The sequence below is a fragment of the Tinamus guttatus genome, unplaced genomic scaffold (assembly GCF_059628265.1).
Source record: "Tinamus guttatus ecotype Peru unplaced genomic scaffold, ASM5962826v1 Tinamus_guttatus_pri_ptg000149l, whole genome shotgun sequence".
Lineage (NCBI taxonomy): Eukaryota > Metazoa > Chordata > Aves > Tinamiformes > Tinamidae > Tinamus > Tinamus guttatus.
In genome coordinates, this window is record NW_028288683.1 from 1,487,006 (window position 1) to 1,502,036 (window position 15,031).

The window sequence follows — 15,031 nt, forward strand, 5'->3', positions numbered from 1 at the left end:
TTATGTGCTGAGGGGTCATTGTGTTAAGGCCTTGTATCAGTGGAACAAAAACCGTGCACTGCAAGAACTTTTGACAGTTTCAGATCTTACATTTGCTAATAAATATAGGTGGAAAAACAAGGGATTTTGCTCCTGGAATCACAAAAAGCAAACTGGTCCCAGTCATGGTTTACACCTGCAAAGCAAACCCAACTCAATGTTGATAATTTGAAATACACAGAGAACTTGCACACATACTGAAGCATTTTCCCATTACACTGCCTTTTAGAACAATCCTAAATGAACATTAGAATCACAATTTTTGTTCTAAAGATATAAAATTTGGCTTAACCTTTTACTTCTCAGTCAAAATCCCATAGACTGTCTACGACAAATGAAAAACACGCTCCCCCACATGTTCTCTGAGGCTCTTTATGGCAGTTACTAGCATACATAGACCTCATGAAGCGCAGGAACAAGCAAAGACAAGGTATTTCAGTTTAACTGGAAGTTAAGGTAAGAAGTGTAATACCTTCCTTATGGCAAGTATTATAGCTACCTTATTTATGCATCGAACTGTATGAATATACTTGTATGTATTTCGAAGTATTTTTAAAAACACTCTACATCCCAGTAAGAGGCGATTTGTTTTTTTTTTAAATTCAAGAAAAATTCAGGTATATAACTGTAGTAGAGCTAATACATACGTGCTGAAATTTAACAGAAATATTTACTTAAAACTTTAAGGGTTAAAAGATTCATTCAACGTTTTATAGTGGTAAAGGCTCTGTTTTAGTGAACGTAAAATTAAACAAAACATTATTATCCTGAGCTTGAGGGCTTTCCTGTACCTGTTCAGGTAGAAAGACAAATGCTTCCCCTCCAGCTGCAAAGGCATGTCTGAAGAGAAATGTAGATAAGATGCTTGCTGTTTCTCGGGTTTTGACTGTTGTTTTTCCTTACAAAGGATACAGGGCTAGAACCTTGTAGTGAAGTTTTAAAACACAACACACTGAGAAATTTCTTTTTCACAGTATCTACTGTCCTCTATATTTTTCTTGGGAAACGAAGACTTGTCAATATGCAATGATTTAAAGATTTTCCTAAAATGAAAGCATTTTTACTCAGCAGTGCAAGTAAAAGTAAGCCTTGATGTCTACACAGAGGTTTGAAATGCACAGCAGGTATTCCAAAATGGGAAAATCTGAAGGGATTGTGAGTGGTTGGAGGAGACGATACAATAACATCACTAGTGAGAAAAAGGACAACTGTCAGACAAAAATGCTTCCAAGGAATTCCAGAAGTCAAAGTAGGTAGGGAGAAACTCAAGGAGTGTGCAGCACCTGATTCTTCCTTTTTCAACAACCCCATTTTAAAAATGCATATACTAGTAGGAGTTTTAATTGTACCATCCAAAAACAAGTACAAAAGAATGCAATTACCAAACAGGTAAAATAACATAGCCTAATTTTGCAGAAATCTTATAAAATATTGTACATATATTAATAGTGCAGGAAAGGAATATATGAGGTTTTTTTAAAGCTTTTCATCAAGGCTACAAAGTGACCCATCACTATTTAAAATGCCTCTGCAGGATCTAAGGAGTTGTCAAGACGTAAAGTATGATGTCAAGAAGTCTAAGATTATACAAATATATACTTATGTTTCTCTTGCATCCAGCAAGTTAGCAAGATGTTCATAAAGTGAGCATCTGAAAAACTCATTTGACTGTGTTGCCTTACATCCTGGAGTACACAAATCAAACTGATACGGAAGAATCATTGAATTTACACTGCAAATTAATCATTCCATCTTTCTGTAAGGTTTTCTTCTTTCCTTTCTAATTGAGCAGTTAGTTAAATTGCCTGGGAAACAACCTGAACTCTTGGTGACCTTCATTATCCAAACAGAGTAGTTTGGAGCAAAGCAACTATTCAAACTATGAACTCAAACAGTTTGGACAGCAAAAAAGAGCTCTCCCAGTTCTACTCCACTCATGCAGTATGCTGTGATAAAGTTTGGTTAACATGACTTTGGCAACACGTTTTTAAACTGCAGTAAGCTTACAATGATCTCACTCAATTTGCTGTGGAAAAGCAGTCATAGAAAACTGAGGAAAAATAGCAGCCTCTCTTCCATCAACTTAACTAGTAAGAGAGCAATGCCTCGAGAGTGGAATTTCTTAAGCTTCTATCTCCCCCTTTTACAAATTTTCTTATAGAAGGAAAGGGGAAAAAAAACCTCAATGCCTGTCACATTACTGTAAAAAACGACAACTGCTAGCACTCAAATAACTGTTTATCAAGGGCTATTTAATCAATTTAATTGCCAGTACAAAAAAATCTTGCCGGATTTCCATTATTTATTATATGTGGAGTTACTCACTAAAGTACTTGGAAAGATTTACTTCCAAGTGGTCACCTACTTAGATCAAGCGCTAAATCACTGACTCTGTGATGGTGTTTGTTTAGGTGGCAGCAGTTTAGCTGGCTGGGCCTCAGTGGCCCCTTACTGAGATCTCTGTGTGTGTGGCCCCTTTTGCATTGCAGCTGGCTTGACACACAAGTCCCACTGTATAGCAAAGCCATTGTGATTTTAATGTGACTCTCCACAGTCCACTTTGCCCTCACCACCCTAAAAACAGCTCCTTAGGGCAGGGTGTTGAATGCCCTGTGGCAAAGCCACCTGTCCTAAGGAAGATAAATCACACAACCAATTAAAAAAAACAAATCTCAAGGTATGAATTTTAGGCTCACCTTCATCATCCTGAAATGCAGCTAGAACATATACTTTCAAAAGTTTGAGACAGCAATGTGTTTTCTTCGATCACTGTTTCAGAAGACTAAATTAAAATTCTTACAGGTTTTCCTTATGTTAAATTATGCTTCTTACACAGATATTTCCTCTAAAGCAGGTGTGAACTATATGCAACCTGTAATGGTAGTTCGTCATCCATAAATAGACCCTTTCACTAAGCAAATCTAAGTCCTTTACCATAGTTTGGAGATTCAGTTTTAGTGTCCTCCAGTCTGAAGGGTGCTGATGTAGTCACAGCATTGATTTTAAGCATTTAGCTTTAGTGGAAGATATCAGCCATTGTAAAGAACCTTCCTCTCCATCAATTAAGCAGGTGAATTAGACTGTCAGCTCTAGTCTTCTGAATGACATGCACACAGATGCTGTAAATGACACTCCTGATCCCTATTTATGTCAATGGCAAAAGCTATACAAAAACCATCACAGGAATTTCACATTTAAAGGCAGCTTGTCTTTTTAGACCTCCTAAATTGCTTCAGGTGTCTGATGCCTTAAAAGTAGAGCTCTGACTAACAAGGCTAATTCTAGCTTTAGTGATCCAGTACAAAAGAAGGTGAAGTGACTTTTGAGAACCACAGACAAATTTTTAATCTCTAAATTCATTTACTTCCATAAGCAAATAAGTACAATTATCTTCTCCTATCAGCTAGCAAAGTAAATCAAACTGAATTGAAAGGACCTGTTTTTAGGTCAACCTCCCCAGGACACGGTTGACAATGCCAGCTTTTTATTGTTATAGTGTGGAAGCACCTGCTAGATTTACCACCGCCAAACATCCCACCCAGGCAATGACAGACAGAACAAGCCTGGAATATGCAGCGTGTGGCACAAAGAGGCGGGAGGAAGCTGCTTGCAAGAAGCAATAAGCACAATCAACATTCTCCATCCTGTTGCTCTGCAATCCCCAATTTGGGGGAGAGGGAGGGTATAATGTGCATATTACTTCCTTGGTGGAGACATTAATTGCACCACAGGAGCAATTAGTCTGGGGGAGCTCAGGTCAAACACAATCTGGGCAGGCAATCACAGATTTTTGGGATAGAAATCACCTATTAGGTCATCTAATGTACAACACTGCCAAACAGGATAGTTACTCATGGTGTATTTTCCACTCTTTTGTCCAATCTGGTTCTAAGCAACCGAAGCAATGGGACTGCTACCGTATTCTCTGGCAAATGCTTCAACAGTAAAACAGATTTCAACATTAGAAAATATTTCCTAATATGCCTATATCTTCCTCTGCTTAATGTCACACCATTATTCTTATTTGCTCTCCTGCAGACCACCCAGTACAGTTTTGGATTCAGCTTCATATTTTAGGAAAGTAGATTAAGTACACATTTTTTTAACAATTTGCTAAGAAGGAAGGTAAAAATAATTTCAGAATATCTTCTTTAGTAGAGCTATGGGAAACAAAGTCCATTACTTTATGTATTTCATCCTTATTAAACGACTATCAACAGTCACTAGTTCAAAGTCACCAACAGGAATTCCCTATCAGAAAACTGGAAAACCAATATGCAAGGACACAAATGAAAAAAAATAAAAAAATAAAAACTCAGAAAACCTTGAGAGCAGTTAGAGTATTTCAAATTATGCATTAATTGTATTATAAATACTGAATATTGGTAATTACCAAACTTAAAAATATCCTCATCAACCCGAAGTCCAGTGACAGTGGTAACATAGCTACCTTTACTTCACTGTTGCTAATTATTAAATTACTAATCTGATTAAATTACTAATCTAATCTACTAATTGTGATTGTAGAATTTTACATTTAAAATTTTAACAATACGTTCTTATGCAGTTCGAAATCATCCATTTCAAATTTACCATCTAATGTATGAAAGCTTTTGTTATTTATGCTAGAAGAGGAACCTAATCTAATTCATATATGAGGCTCACTAAGCACCTACGGAGCCTATTTCACACGTGCAGATATCAGGAAAACTGATTATCCAGGATGGTGCAACATTGTAGCAGTATGCTTCTCCCACCGGGATTCAGTATATAAAAGTTGGAATATTATTGCTATCATTAGGCTAAGTTTCTCAGACTTTCACTTTGTGATTTGCAGTAACAAAAATTAATGAACACTTCACTGTCATTAACGACAGGTATTTATTTATTATTTACTGGTATTTACTGGTACCAGGGCATAACTCACAAGAAACAGTGATACATTCAGAATAACAGAGGCAAACGAGTTTGTTGGATCTCTGCGCTGGAAACAGCTGCCCAAGGGGATGGGCATAGGCGACTGCTACCCACAGTTAAATCACCATCCACGCTCTAAAGCAGGTTTAATTACTGCTAATCAAAACAAACAAGTTTGTGCATACCACTACATAGACATCTGTAACAAGGGGGTGTATGCCCCCCTGTCCTGAGGGGGGCATGAAACCATAGTGCTTTGTGCTCTGTGGGGAACAAAGTGTGCCTTTGAAGTAATGGGTAGCTGCGTGATTAGGTACCCATGTCATGGCTCACAAAGCACACCAATGCATTTCTGAAGCTTTTAGAACTCTTAACATTCAGTATTCCAACTCCCAATCAACCACATCTTTACATATTCTTTTCTACAATCTCTTCCTTTGTTATACATCAAATGGTAAAACTACATTAGTTTAAGAATAGCAATCCTCTAATTGTTCCCCATAATTTAATGGTTTTTCTTCACCACGATGATTGATGACATAATGGGGATAGAAAAGAAACAGGGAATTTACAAGAAGTATGATGTGCACTCTTGCCAAAATTGGAACCTATTGCTTCCTTTTCCTTTATGCACAGATTTTAAAATAAGAACATAAAGACACATGTCTCCTGAGTGGTACATCTAACAAGAAATTCAGTACGTTTTAAGCAACAGTTAAAAAAGCATTCTTGCCAAGAGTGGAAATAATATTAGGTTTTAATTTGTGCATATATATATACACACTTTCTGAAACAGGAAAAAGAAAAAGAGAAAAAAAAAAAAAAAGAACATTGATAATGGCTAAACAACAAATGTAAAGATAAATAACCATTTCGAATACCAAGAACTGCAAGGGATGTACATCATTTAAACTTAGTAATTAAAGCTGCAGAATGGTCTCTGTTTCCTCTGCAGTAAATGAAGAGAAATGTGCACTTTTGCCGAAGCTCAGCCCCTTGGATGTTCAAAATTTAAGATCAGCTCTAACTGATGCCAGAAGATATACAGCATGAGCGAGTACCTTCACAGGGACTTAGCAAAAGTTTGAAACACTATTCCAACATATAGCTGAAAGCTGTATGTAATTCTGATCAAGGTTTTTAGACATTCATTCAGTATCAGCAGAGGGGAAGATCATGTGACCCAAGAAAAGTCATCATCCTTCCTAAAAGCACTCTTTCGACACCCAGTGCAGAAAGCATGCCTAACAATTAGGACATTCTGTTTTTTTTTAAATCAGGACATTTTGTTTTTTAAACTACTTTGGCCAGATTATAATTTTCCCAAATTGACATAAAGATGTTTTCATAAGAATTACGTTTCTGGTAAGTCTTAATTGATGGAAACATATATTAGGTGGGGCCACATATATGGAGATATTTTCCAATAATAAAATATAGTATGTATTTCATCTGTCTGGTATTTAGAATATATTATGTGTTACACAGACAAGAAAACCAGGATTGTTAGAATTACTGTTCGTAATTTCTAAGTAAAATTTGGTCCTAACTTTGTAACACTGCTGTAACACAGCGCTTTGAACGCGACCCACTGCAAACAGGGCTTGACCCTGGGTGCTCCCAGGAAGTGCAGAGCTGTAGGTTTAGAGCCCAAAAGACCTTGGGTAACTGAACAGAAAAACTGATAATGCAGCTTAAATATAAGCCAAATTGTCCTCCTGTTTCCTACATGGCACAAAAAGACATGTCTGTACTGAAGAAGTCATCTCCATTTCAAGAAGCCTGACTTGGGTCCAATGAATCTCTTCCTCCACCATCTAAATCTCTTAACATAAGCAATAAGGATCTAGGTGAGCCACTTCAAAATTATGTAGTATGAATGCTGCTTTAAAGTAATTTAAAGCAATTTTTCCTCATCCCTTCTAAAAAAAAACCTATGCATAAAAACATCCCACGTATACTTTCATTTTAATTTCTCCCTGTACATATACTGCATTCCTTGACTATTTCCAATTTAGAGAGAAAAAAAACAAATTTCATCCTTCCCTTCAACAAAAGTATCGCAAAAAAAGGTGGGGTGGTCTTTTTTGGCTTGATATTTGTTTTAAGTCAGACACCTTTGTTAGGTACTTCAAAGGTGATATTCTTCTTGTTTTCCCCAAAAATAACCTGCCACAGGAAAAGCAAAGCTTGCTTTGACACTGCTCTAAAGTAAAAATCCTTAACAGGTAGTGCAATCCTTAGACACTTTGAATTGCCCTCTGGGCACAGCTCCAAGATAGATTTTTTTCCCCAGAAAAAAAACATTCCTCCTCTCCTTTGTCTTCAACCCCATTTCCGTTACCTCACCACCACAATTTACTTCCCCTCCGAAGTGCCAATGCAATTGATTGCAAAACTGTGCTGTGATCTGTGCAAAGATCATACCAAAACAGCAATTCCTTTTTACACCCGGAGTATTTCATTGCTGTGGCTGAGAGGCTGCTCTCGCCAACAGCTGCCTTAGCACAACAGAAGCAGTGACAAGCCCTGGCAAAGGCCTATCTTCAATCTGGGGGGAAGAAAGAGCAGTGACAAACAGGGGTCCTCAAACACTAAGCCACTAAACTGCTGGCAGACAAAGGTGTCTAGATATACAAGATATACCACCTTCCTTCTTGTTTTAAGAGAAGCTCTTTTGCTTTACAGCTACGGAATCAGCTTAGAATTGCATTTCTAGTCACAAATTAATGCTGTTTCAAGCACAAAACATGTTAAGTGTAGCTTTCAAATTAAAGTAATAGGAAAAAAGGATTTTTTAATTTGTTTTGGCATTTGAAAGTAATCTTATTTCTATTTTTTTTCTGAATGTATAGGGAAAAAGAGATAAAGCAAATCAAAAATACACATGTTAATGATGAGGATTAGAAAAGGGAAAAAATACATTTCAAGTTAGGAGTTAAAAACACCAAAGTTACAGCTTATGGAACATTTCAGTTTAATACTAAACTGCAACTCACAGTTTAGGCATGCCTGTAGAGATATTTTGCTTACAGAAAACAGAAACAAAAACTTATCTACATTGTGGAAGTAATACTCCAATGTCATTTTAAAAATCAAAAACAAATAGTTACTGGTTCTGTCGAGCTCAGGTTTTATTAGAAACACCGTAAATCTGTTTTTACCTTTGGTCCAGAATAGGGCTTACAATATTTAGTCAACCTGACAGGCATATCCTACGTCTATTTGATTTTGAGAAAAAACATAACATAGAAGTTCAATGACTCAGGTCATTCTTATCCATAAGCTTTAACACTGAAATTTAAACATTTAACTTTACTTACAGAAACATCTTTCAGATTTTTTTCATAGGAGAAATGACACTCTGCCTCTTCTTCACTTCTAGCAATAACAAAGTTATATTTGTCAGCTGATTCTTCTCCAAGTATCAGTGCTTTCTTCAGTTCCTCAACATATTTTTCTCTATCCATTTCCATATCAGCAGCTTCCTGAGAAATTTCAGCTTCAGAAACTATAAGAAAGAATAATTGAGAAACACTCATGTATACATGTGTACATATACGTACACAAAAACTTCAAGGGATAGACTAGAGGAGACTTTTCTTTTCTTGACATACCTATGTCTCAGACACTAATGGAGATGCTCCATTCAAACTGCTGAATGCAGATTTTACATAAAAATTAAACTGTGTGTCCTTTTTCCCATCTAGAAGTGGTTTATTACTACCAACCCCTATTTTTGCTTGCTTGAAGTTATTCTGTATCAGTTATTCTATAACACTAACTCCACAACAGAAAGAGAGGACTTCGTCCCCCACCCCGTTTTCTTTCGAAGTGAGTAATCTAAACCCAGGAGACGGCAGACATGCAACTCTCCTCACATATACCTGCTCCACTTTCATCTCATAACTTGCATTCTTAAAACAAAATAAGATCAAATCAAAAGAAGTGCATACCCAGTGGTGTACGAAACCCCTTTTTACTGTTTAAAATTCAGTGGGCATGTCTCCAAATTGCATTAGATCAGATCTATTAAGAAAGTCTTATTCCATTCCTTCAGACACTCCTGGGAGTGCCAAGGCTCTCACACAGGCAGATTTAAACAAAGGCTCTAAATAAGGTCATGTAGTATGTGTGTAACACAATCCAGGCTTTAAGTACCAGCCTACTAGAACAGTATTTTAGATTCTCTATTTGGTTCACAAATGCATTTCCTTTTCTATTTTTTCAGAGGAAGATTGCTCTAGCTTGTCCTTACCCGTGTTTGAAAACAGACATTTGTAGCGTTTTTCTGAAGATTTGCCTAGCATCTGAAAGGGCAAGATGTGAAAAAGAAAATTAGTTTGTGGCAGCCTGGAAGGGAGAGGCAGGCCAAATCCTTCACACAACTGCAAGCGACTCTTAAAGAAAGAAAAAAAATATATATATACATATATATAATATATATATATATAATATATATATATAATATATATAATATATATATATATATTTTTTTTCTTCTTTATGTAGGTATCTTACTTTGAAAATCATTTAATACTGGGAAACCTACACCCTGAATAATAACCTCAACCTAGATAATAACCTCAATAACCTGAATAAACCTGCAAATGTATTTTGTTGGTTCTAAAGGAAACAGAATAGCATTTCAAGCAAGCATGCCCATTTAAATTGCCTCTCTTTTCTGGTACTTTCCCGTGACACAGAAGCTACCCTGATGTTGCAAAGAAGGTGCTATTTAACAAATCAATCCATCACACAAAAATAAAGGTAAAGGGATAGTTATTTGCTATGGATAGTTATCTCTTCATACACGTCAAAATTTCTGAAATAATTCTGCATCTTTAATATCTTCTATTTATTTTCAAAGATTCAGAAAATAGTTGAAGTTGAAAGGGACCTCTGGGGACCAGTGCTCTAACCTGCTGCCCAAAGCAGGATCAGTTAGAGCAAGCAGCATCTGCAAACACTGTCCCAGCATCCAAGTCATTAATGAAGAGACTGAACAGCAGAGGGATCAGCTTTGGGCGACCCATTAGTGACTAGCCTCATGCTGCTGATCATAACTTTCAGATCAGTTCAGCCAGTTTTCAGCCCACTGCACTCTCCACCCACCTAGTCTGTACTTCATCAGATTGCTTGGATGGATGTTACAGGTGACAGTATTGAAAGCTTTACTAAAGTCAAAGAAAAAACGATATCTGCTGCTAACTCCTCACCCACCTAGCTTGCCACCTCTTTGTAGCCTGCTATCAGGTTGGTAAGGCCCTATTTTTACTTCATGTACCCACACTGACTACCTCCAATCACCTTCTTGTCCTTAAAATGTCTAGAAATTGTTTCCACCATCACTGCTCCATCACGTACCCAGGGATCAAGGCAAGACCTCTAGCTACCCAGATCCTCCTCCTTGCCCTTCCTGAAGGTAGGGGAGATTTACTTTCCTCCAGGTCCTCAGAAGCCTCCTGCAATCCCTCATTACCTTTCAAAGGAAATCAAGAGCAGCCCTGCAACGAACTCTGCCAGCTACCTCCAGACCTGTGGAGCTTATCTCATCAGGTCACAGCAAGTTGTTTGTGTCCAGTTTCCACTAAGTCTTCTCTGACTTGATCCTCCATCTTCATTGCTCAACTTCCCTTTCTCACTGGTCTCGGCGGCAGAGATTTCTCATGGCAAATCTTAACCAGTAAAAACTGAGATATCCAAGAAGACAAACGGAAACAGTGCAAAAAGCAAGCAGCACTCCTCTTTGTTAAGTCAGATCCAAGAGACTACATTTTACAGAAGAATCGATAAGAGAGCAACAGCATCCTTCTTTGTCTACATGGACATCTCAAATTTCTTTTCCTCTAATATGTGAATCGTTTTCTGATACGGGAGGTGAGAGAGGCTTAGACAGAAGGCTATGTTTATTGCCATCTGGTACATGACCTACAAAAGGACCCTAGGTGCAAAGCCCAAGTACAAACGTTCAGCTTCAGTGCCACACCAGAGCTCCCTTCCTTATGCACCAAATGTATCTGCAGCTGGCAGATAGCAACATGAGCCAGAGACACCAAGATGCAAAGACAGAAAGATCTGTTTGACAGCTATGAAATCAGGCATCAGTTTCAGAACACAACTGGTACCACTACAGACTTAGACATGATTCACTTCATAGTCAAAGCAGTGGGCTGCAAATTTATGTTATCAGGTCTTCCCTATCTCATTTTAAACCAAGTCAACCATGCTCAGCTTCAGACCCTACTCTTAAACATTTCTGATTAACAGATAAAGGCATTTCCCGAGATTTTTTAAATCTATCTTATGTGTGAAACAGATATGATCAGAAACATGACCCTAACTGCTAGCTGCATCTTGTGTTTTTTTCCCCCAAGGAAAAACTGAAAGTATTTTTACTATTCATACAAATAATGCTGCAGTTACTTAGCACACAGAATTCTATTTTCATTTTCTATTTCACAGATCCTGAGTTCCCCCCCCCCATCTTTTTTGTTATTTATATTTAAGTCAAACACATAATTCCTAACACCCTGTGCAAGCTGGAGTGCATTCTTGAAACTGTTAACTTGGCACAGGTAAGAAATGCTAGTGAAATAAGGGGCCATATTGACAAGAATTAAGTTCAGCATATAAGTCAGCGAAGGACTGTGGTTACAGAGTTGATCAGTGCTCACCTTGAGAGGCAAACGATCCACTACAAACAGCACGAAAAAAACAAAGCAGGCAAAAAGAAGGTGTGAAAGTTATCCTCAGAACGTTTCTTCTGTTTTAAGCCACAGTCACCAATCATTTCCTACTTCTCATTAGCTGTATTTCCTGTACAAAGGACTAGATAGAGTTGAGGAAGGAAATGCTGCCACTATGTTACCACTCATTTTGAAACGAACAAAACCATGCAGACAGAAGGGTGGTATCCCGTGCACTGAGGACAAAGGAAGAGAACTAAAAAATAAATCAGTGTTTTGATAAAAAAGTATACAGGAAACAAAGAACTACACTGAGAGAAGGCGATATATTCAATCCGAAAAAATATAAAGCGAGTAGGCTGTAACAGAGCACTGCGATTCCTTTTGTTCTGCTGTGTTTATATATGCTGTGTATTTCCGTATGTTATAGAATCAATAGTAAAACCAGTCTCTTTGAAGAAATGATATTCCTAAATGCACATATCTGTAGTTCTTCAATACTATATTAATAGATTATACTCAATATTCCTGTATGTTTTACCTCCCTGCTCCAAGATTTTGCCTTTTGTTTAATTTTGTTTAAATAGAAAGACCCCCAGCACTTTTCATCATCACATGAAGTACAAAAAAACCTATAAAAGACAAATCCATCGGCAGCTCTCCCTCATTTACTTCCCAGTAGGTCTTGCCAAGCAAAATTATCCGCAGCACGAGAAACCTAGAAGGGATTTCCTACATAAAAAAATATATATTCTGACCACTGTTTCGTACTCTCCCAGGTCTCAAAAGCCATATTTAAGTAGTCTTAAATATGATGTGCTAAGTTCAGGAGAAAAAAAAAAGGATCAAAAACGATTATGAATGTATAAAAACACCGACCTGTGCAGTAGAAAAGTCTCAGGCACAAGCTCTGACTCCTAATGAAGTTATTGAAAGGATTACAAATTTGATAGGAATTCCTTGGAAATGGATCAGCTTCTTACAAAGAGGCTAAAAGTTCTATCCTCTGGATGAATATCCAGTGCTCATGCTAAACTGCAGGAAGACTTTTCTCCTCTTAATAGAGTGAGGTCATCTTGCTCTCACTGATCCTCTGTTTTAGGAAATGACCATCTAGTAATTCTGTCTGATGCAGGAAGTTAACAAAACAGAGGGGAAAAAAAAAAATCACACACACACACACACACTATTTTCATACTCTTTCAGTTAGAGTAAGATTAGGTTTTAGAAAAGAAACAGATGAAAAAAGAGGGTTTTGACAATTTTAAGCTGCTGCTTTTAAAAGTAACACCCCTTTGTTATAAGAACAGTATTAAAAGCTTTTTGACAAAAATAACAGAATACTCATTAGCTTTTAACATCACCAACATCTTTTTGATATGTTGAAAATACACAATTAGAGAGCTTGTTCTTCATTTGGCAGTAGAATATTCATATCTGACTGCATGGAGCGTGTGTGTGTGTGAATGAACTCTTTATGCAGGACTTCCTATTCAATAGAATGCTTGAAATGTTAAAAGGAATATGAAAGAGCAGACTTAATACATGAATAGGTATTTTTAAAATTAGTACTATTTCCTATGTTAAAAGGAAAAAAAGTATTCAAAAGAAAGATAGTGAATTTAACTTCCTGTAATACAAAAGGAAATGTACAAGAGAAATAGATCTAAAAGAATAGTTTGATTTGAAAAGACGGCTTATAGAGGACTTGGAAAAAACATAACTTCCACTGGGCAGGGGGAAAAGAAAGGAAGACAGACAGGGATGTCTGTTCTTGCAATTCAGAAAAAAGGGTCAGGAAATATTTTTGCCTTGAGAAAGACTATTTAACATATAGGCTTTCCCTCCCTTTGAAATATTATTGCCCTTGAGAGAAGTGCTTTTGATCAAGTATCTGACAGACATTTCTAAGGACAAACAAATCTCTTCTTTCACTAGGCAGGAAAGAGAGAAACATGCACACGTCAAGAGAGTCCACCTCTTATTCGGGTTTGGGCAGTGGGAAGGAAACACTACATGCTATTCTTTTTTTTCTTCCAGTAATTTATCCCCAGGAAGAAAAATACAAACACCACCTCCCCAACCCCACACAATTCAAAAAAAGCACACAATTGAACAGTAGCTTGAGTTCATGTGCATTAAAATAGTAAAATCTTATTAAACCATTTAAAAGACATTTGCAGTTAAATGTTTCATGAACTATGCAACTCATTAAATACTACTTGCATGGGTTATTTGTGCAAGGATCTGAAGAAGACACAGAGGTAGTACAGTGCAGGAAATTGCTTTAGTGAGAAAGAACACGGCATTGCATAACCTTATGTTAAATTCATTAATGTTAGTTGACACGCAAGCATTCCATAGGTCTAAACACATCCCATGGTCCTGAACCATGTCTCTGTGTGGAACCATCACTGAGTGGAGGTGGTTTCCAAAAAATTTTTTTTTTTTGGTGCAAGTTGAGGGCCACTGTTTAGAACGTACCAAAAGATACTGCTCAATTTTTGTATTATTATTATTAATAATAGAGTAGCAATACAAAAAACACTTTCCATTATTACCTGTCCCAGTCCACGCATGCTGAGCATCACTAAGAATTATAACAAAGCCAGTGCGTAAATCTTGTTCCCATGACACTTGTAGAAAATACGTTGCTTCTGGATCAGAAACTGGATGAATTCTTTTCAAAGCCTTCTCCATTTTGAGGCACCTGTTACAGAAATAAAACAATCTTTTACTTACTTAATTTCTAAATTAATGGAGAAGAATATTTTCAGAATGTACTTTATTAAATATGCTCACCTTACTATCCCACAAGAGTCACACCATATCAGAAATTAATTCAGTATTTATCATTTATAAGTAACACTTATTTAAGGCAGTGATGAAAATGTGCATAATGCCTCTTCTTTTCAGAAAAAAAAAAAAAAATCAGAGAGGGGAGAGGTGGACAGGGACAAGAGAAATTTCTGAGCCAATATTTGACAAAACTTGTTCCTTAGGTTGGAGACAGAGAAAAATCTCCATCTTGAGAGTCTAATGTACACATACAATATCAAAATGAAAGACTAAATGCTAATACTAATCTAAAGTAAAAAATGATTGCAGTTAAAACAGTGAAGGCAATCAGCACACTCGTTCCAAAGCCTAACAAGTGTAACACTGAGATACAGTCTGTATCAGGTTGGTGAAGGTGCAAGCTTCAGAAAGAAAACATATGTTGTAGAGATGGTGGATCACTTGTATAACTTCACAAAGCCTAAGGAAATAATGTGCTCCTGTTTATCTGGTCTGCTCTGACAGATTTTGCAAAGATCTTTTAATTCCAGTCCTTCCCTCTTTGGTTCAGACAGCAAAGCCTTGGCTTCTGCTCAGCCTTCCCCCAC

At 37.0% G+C, this 15,031-nt stretch overlaps 1 protein-coding gene across 1 annotated transcript in view; it reads right to left on the minus strand.

The window, feature by feature from the left end:
* XRCC4 (X-ray repair cross complementing 4) overlaps nt 1–15,031 on the minus strand; it is a 166,399-nt gene that overhangs the window by 137,624 nt on the left and 13,744 nt on the right. The window contains exons 2-3 of the mRNA XM_088522108.1: nt 14,207–14,355; nt 8,280–8,467 (exon numbers count right to left, since the gene is read on the minus strand). Coding sequence (XP_088378234.1) covers nt 8,280–8,467; nt 14,207–14,345 — 327 coding nt within the window. The 5' untranslated portion in view covers nt 14,346–14,355. The remainder of the gene's footprint in view (nt 1–8,279; nt 8,468–14,206; nt 14,356–15,031) is intronic.